This window comes from Fulmarus glacialis, unplaced genomic scaffold, assembly GCF_000690835.1.
Source record: "Fulmarus glacialis isolate BGI_N327 unplaced genomic scaffold, ASM69083v1 scaffold24519, whole genome shotgun sequence".
Lineage (NCBI taxonomy): Eukaryota > Metazoa > Chordata > Aves > Procellariiformes > Procellariidae > Fulmarus > Fulmarus glacialis.
In genome coordinates, this window is record NW_009231724.1 from 3,442 (window position 1) to 9,736 (window position 6,295).

At 48.9% G+C, this 6,295-nt stretch overlaps 1 protein-coding gene across 1 annotated transcript in view; it reads right to left on the minus strand.

Moving 5' to 3' along the window:
* Positions 1-3,363: 3,363 nt before the first annotated feature.
* Positions 3,364-6,295, minus strand: part of ZMAT4 (zinc finger, matrin-type 4) — a gene marked incomplete at both ends in the record, with an annotated part of 9,722 nt that continues 6,790 nt past the window's right edge. Inside the window, one exon of the mRNA XM_009584679.1 lies at positions 3,364-3,460. Coding sequence (XP_009582974.1) covers positions 3,364-3,460 — 97 coding nt within the window. The remainder of the gene's footprint in view (positions 3,461-6,295) is intronic.

A 6,295-nucleotide genomic window follows, 5' to 3' on the forward strand; every position in this document is an offset into this window, starting at 1 on the left:
CACGGCTGTTACAGACCCCTCAGGCTGGGGGGGATAAAAGACATGGGCATCTCACTCCCTCAGTCCCATAGAGAGGACAATGAAGCTGCAAAAACAGCTTTAAACAAGGAGAGTAGAATCTGGTTACATACTAATTACAGGGTGGGAAGAGCTTTTGTTGTGTACAAGCCCAAGCTGCCAATCTATTGTCTCCCATGCTTCTGCACTTTCCTATAGGCGCTGGAGAGATCTGCGCTGTGCTTGGATACTTAGCCTCAAAGAAAATTGTGTAAGAATGAACAATGGATGGAGGAAATAGAATAATCAGAGCAATTTCCCATAGAAATTGGTCAGACGAGTGTCTCTAATTGGCATTCCATTATTACATTTGTAACATACTTTCTTTTCAATTGATTACTTTCCTTCCTCTTGTACTGAATGCCCATGAAAATCTCTTGGGACCAGATTTAAGTCATTATGAATAAATGATAAGAAACTAAATTTAGAAAGTCTGATAAGAATATTAATTTGCAAAAGAGGAAGGACCTTAAAAAAAAAGCAGGAGTCCTGCAGGCCTCTGTGCCACTCTGGTGTTCCCTGCACAGGCTGGCACCGAGATGAAAGAGAAATGGGCCTTCCTATCAATAATTCGTGTGCTTTCAGAGCTCCGGAAAGCTCTGGGAACGCCTGCGAGTGCCACCGAGCCTTGACACTAACACAGTGCAATGCTGCGTGGCTTGCTGGCGTCCCAGTGAGAAGGGCTGGGACGCCGGGAGCCTCCGCAAACCAAACCCAGCCCTCCCTGCTGCGCTGCTGCCTCCTCCCCGCCGCCCCGGGTGTCTGAACCTGCTGCTGCATCACCACCCCCTGCGCCCCGGCGCTTCTGCTCCGAGGAGTCGCTCTCGCGAGGTTCTTCTGCCCAACAGCAGCGATCCCCCCGCCACAATGGGGATTCCTCATTTCCCCACCCTACAGCCTGGCCTCCTGCCATGCACGCTCAGTCGGGGAGTTGAGGGTCTTCTCCCTGACAGGCAGCAATAAAGGGATGTGAATTACTGTCTCAACTCCTGCGGATTCTTTACCCCGATATTCCCTTCAATCCCGAGCTCTGCAGCGAATGCACTCCCTGTTAGGCTCCTACTCCAGCTACAGAAATTGCTGAGCAGAAAGATCCTTAGTCTCTGCCATTTTTGTCAGAGTATGTCAGAAGAAAACATTTGGGAAAGCAATAGATGCAGAATGAATTACCCTTCTGCAGAATTGTCTAAGTGTGGAGATGACACTCTGCTAATTCAATCACCTCTGCAGGTGATTGAAAAACAAAAACAGAAGGTGTGGGCATAAAACAGAGGATGTGAGGCGCCCTCCCGACACTGAAAAGAAGTAGCGCATCTTTTCTGCACGTCTGTATTTCCCGTCCATAAAGCTGCTCTGATTTGAAATGAACTCCTTTATCCTTTGCAATAATACCAGCAGCAACAACAGCAATAATAACACACACTCAGAAGGACTGGCAGGGGAAGGATAAATTACAGCTCTGTGCCCGGGCAGCACATCACAGCTGCTCTCATTCCAGGTTTCCGACGGGAAGCGCTGTCAGCTCCGTTTTCCAGCAGTGGGAGTTTGTTGCACTGGGTTCGGACATGGCCCCCGTCAGCACTGTCCTGCAGCCGTCACGTAACCTGCTGGAGCCGGGGTGCATGGTCAGCTGGACGCGTTAAAGGAGAACGGGAGATGGAGGCAGGAAAGGACTTACTGAAGGTCCCAGATTGCTCGTGGCACAGCCTAAAACCACGTCTCGCTTGCCTGACCCCAGCCCTCTTCTCCACAAAACATCTAGACTGGTAGGTGTGCTGGATCACTCCGGCCTCTCCTTCCACTTCACCCATCTTTGCAAAGGTGGGGGGGAGAACACCACCTCATTAGAAAGTCTGACACCATCAGTTCCTTCTGCTAATTGAGATCCTGAAAATGACTACACACTCAGGTCCAGAAAGGGTAGCATTTGGAAGACGTTCAAATGCTCCATGAATAAATAGGATAGAGCTAATGTGAGTAATACCAGGAATCTTTGAAGGTCTAACATCAGCTGGGGAAGGTCTGCATTCACCCTTTGGTAGCTTAAGCAAAATTAGACATTAGTACTTACTGCTGGTTCTGATCATCCCGCCTCATCTTTCAGACCGCCCTTAAAGCTACCTGACTAATGACACCTTTCATATCCCTCTTCTAATCTGGGCAGTCCTTAGTGCTTCAGCCTGAAACGGTTCCCAAAGCTCACATGTAAGTGTATTAAGAGAGATTAGTTCATTAATCTACTCTCTGGTACCATGTATCTTTATCACTTCATTTTAATAATTTTGTACTAATTGACAGAGCAGACTCCCTCCAAGTCTCAAAGTTGGGTAATGCATAATTGCTCTAAATCACAGCATAAACACTTTCACTTGAGAACACCCAATCCCATTACACTCCCAGCATCTCTTCTGAGGTTTAACACATGAAACTGCAAACTCTGGATCATTAAGCACAACTGCTTGTGGCATCAGGACCAGACATCGTAATGTCTTGGGTCACTGCTGCCCTCTTCTTCTTCATCCGCCCCAAACCAGTAGGCACTGCTCAGTTTGAGGAGCGGATGGGCACGTATTTGGGTTCCCCAACATCCTCTGACGTGTTTCAGTGGGGAGTGACACGGCTGAGGACATGGGGAAGAGATGTGCAAAGCTATAAGGTACTCTGTGCTGTAAACGCACTTGGCACTGTCGTGAGCAGAAGTAAGGAGTGCTCCTGCCCAAGAGCCGACAAGCTATCAAGGACAAACTAAGGACGAGGGGCATCCCTGAGGACATGCGGAACGACAGCCATATGGGGGGGAGTCCTGAGAAGGGGGGCTAGAGGAGGGGTCTGCAGGAGGGAAGGAAGATGTTCAGAAAGCAGGACACCCCCGTAACACGCTTCACCTCTCCAGGCAGCAGCCCCTGTCCCAGGACGCCTGCAGGCTCACAACTCCCCAGCCCCAGCTGGGATTACCCCAGACCCTGCAGGCAAACCCCAGGAAACCCGGACAAACCTCCAGCAGCGAAATGCAGCAGGCTGCGTGGAAAGCGGGATGAGCTGACAGCAGGATTTCACTGGGGCGTGCCGTGACTGGCAGGAAATTAAGAGCAAACAGCGCTCTGCTTCGGTGGGACTCCGGGAAGCCCGCCTGGGCTCAGCCCTGCCTTTCTCAAGCTGGAGGTGCCTCTGATATCTCTGTTTGCAAAACACCCAGAGCTCCCCAGATGACAGGGTTATCGGAGCGTAAAGCATTATAATATATATATTCATCTAGGCAGACACAGGCAGACATGAGGCCACCGGGACAAGCATGAAGACACCCACTTGGTCTGATGTTTGGAGCCCTTCAGGTGCGCGTGGTACTGCTCTATCGAGTTCAGGGTGACGTTGCAGATGTTGCACGTGTAGCTGCGCTTCAGGCCTGCGAAGAAAACTCAGAGTCACTAATTGTGCACTGCCCTCAGCACCGGCTGTGCGTTTCGGTGTAGGCTGAGGGCAAGCTCAGGGCTGCACCGGGAGGAAAAACACCTTCGTGCCTGGGCTACAGACTGTTCAGAATCAAAACGGCAGCTGGAAAGTACAAATGAGCGAAAATGGCTGAAGAAAGGGGGGGAAGGAAAAAAAAAAGCATTAACCCTTGGGCCCAGCAAACTTCTAATTAATTAGAAGGTACTCAGATCTCAAATTTCATTTCCAGTTTCCTAGACATTTCTCTTTACAGTAACCCATCTGTTTACTTTTCCAGGCCAGGGCATCCAAGCATTAGCAAAGCCTAAAGGGATATTTTTAAGAGGCACAGACCGAGCAGGACCAAGCAGGGTTCAACGGCAAATCCCCCCTGGAGACCACGGTCCCCGCAGTTCGCCAGTGCCGGCACCCCTCTCCCACGCTCTCTCACAAAGCATCACCGCACTCAGCTAACGAGCACACGAGGCCCCGTTTATTCCTCTGTTTTTTTGGCAGCGAGCACAATTCAGGGCAATTCCTCGTTAGTGTAGTTAGCAGCCAGATCACTTAGGAACCCTTTTTTTTTTCTCCAGAGGGATCAACTCTGATTTACCCGCCGAAGTGCACTGCCACGTTTGCTGAACACCCCCGCGGATCTCCGAGAGCCAGCGACTCGGCAGCCTTCTCTGAAGGTCAAAGCTGGAAGCCTGGCCCGGGCACCAGGTGGCCATCCAAAAGCCGGCAGCCAGGAGCTCGTTTGCCTGACGGATTTAGTCTTGGCTGCGATACCTGTCTACAGCCCCTGACCGCAAAGCAGCCCTTGCTTTACTAATTTTAGCCCTTCACAGATACAATAACAAACAACTATTTATAAAGCCATTGCTCTTGCTGCTGGCCAACTGAGTACCACTGAACTAGAAATAACATTTCTACTGTGAACCCACTGAGACGTTATTAGGAACTTTTGTTGTTGGTTTTGTTTTGGGGGGGCTTGGGGGGTTTTGTTTTGTTTGGGTTTTTTTTACCTTCTAACGAATCGCTTAGCTGCCTCTGCTACTTTCCATTTCATCGTTTATTTGATTGGCTCATTTACAAGTGATTTTCTAAGTAAATATACTGCATTTTATTTCATTGCGATGCACATAGCAGAGAACACGATCTAAGTGCAGCAGAGCAGCTGGCTGAGCAAGTCAAAGCGAGAGCCGGGGACTCCGGAGAAGCGCCCGGGTCATATGCACGGAAGGTTTACCTCCTGCTAGCAAACAGGAGGCAAGTGGTGCCGGCAGCACTGAACCAAACCACACAAACACCCCCAGCGCGACAGAAATGGGGACTATGGCCCGTCCCGCTCCCCGGGTCGCAGAAGGCAAAGCTGCCCCCTCAGAAGGGGCCGCTGGACCCAGGGAAGAGACCCCCGAGGAGCAGCACCGCAGCACCCACGGCTCCCCGCGCAGGAAAAGCGCTTGGTTTAAACAGCGTTTCTCTCCTAATTCACTGCTCCGCCTCTGGGCACAGATTGCAGGGAAGAAAAAACCCAGGCAATTAAGCAGATTCATGCACGTCTCAAACAGAAGCTGCAAAGCAATTTATAAGCAAAGTCACAGAAACAGTCTCTCGGCACATTCACTGGAAAACACCCGAGCTGAAGAACTAAACCCAACAAAATCAGCCTGTGCTTCGCCTATTCAGCTGAGATCAAACTTCACATCTCTGAGACATCCACTGCAGACAAGACACTTGTTCACCCAAAGAGTGTGCATGCACAGAACGGGAACAGGAGACTGGAGGATTATAATGGCAGGCACTGCCGACGAGAGAATGGTGATAAGGGATGAGCCAGCTTTCTCTGTATGCAACTCAGGAATGTCTCCAAACTGTATGCCACCGCTTGTCGTGTAAGGTGCAAAAAGCAAGAGACAGGAGATGATTTACGGATATAATAAAAATTGCTCATTTAAAAATTGTAACAGCTTTTACGTTGCTACCAAAGTTCAGTTTTTTACTGGAGATTGATACTCAGACTGGGACAGTTATTATGGCTTTTCTTCTGATACCATCCCTTCCACTCCATGTTATTTCAGACCTTCTAAAGTGAATTGTCCTGGGTGGGTCTCAGGGAAGGGGGAAGAAGGTCAGGGTTAAGGAAGAAGTCCAGGGTTATGGATGCAATCTCTGTACAGCACAGCCTGAGAAAAACAGTTGCCTGAGATGCCCAGAGAGATACAGCTATTCTCAACACTATTTATTGTACTAAATAGGAAAATTATTTCTTCCTCATTTAACAGTTTGCATCTCGGAATTATAATTTAATGACTTAAGGCTGAGAGTATTTTCAGTGCTCAGCAGGACAAGGAAATCAAGACTTTGCCGCCTCTGAAAAGCTGAAAATCTAAAAATAGGAACCCAGCAAACAGGCAGCAATCAGAATTAGAGGTGAAGGAGAAAAGGCCTTTTCCCAAGACAGAGTGCTGCCCAGTGGCTGCTGAAAATGGCCGATACTATTTTTGATTCGTGTCAGTTTAGATTTCCTGGGAAAATGCAGAGTTTGGTCCATTTCTGAGGCATTTATTGTTAGTGCCCTGGCACACTCCTCCCTCCCTCTGGAGAGGATATTAGCCTGCTTAGCACATGAGAGATCAAGCAATTATTTACACACTAATGTTCTATTTTGCCCTTCCAGATGGATTTTCACCCAAAACATTTCCCAATGACTTTTGCAATCACAGAAGAACACGATGCTGCCGGGGAAGTTCCTCCACACCTGCAAAAGCAGATTCGATTAGTTTCTTTCTCTTTTTTTTTTTTTTTT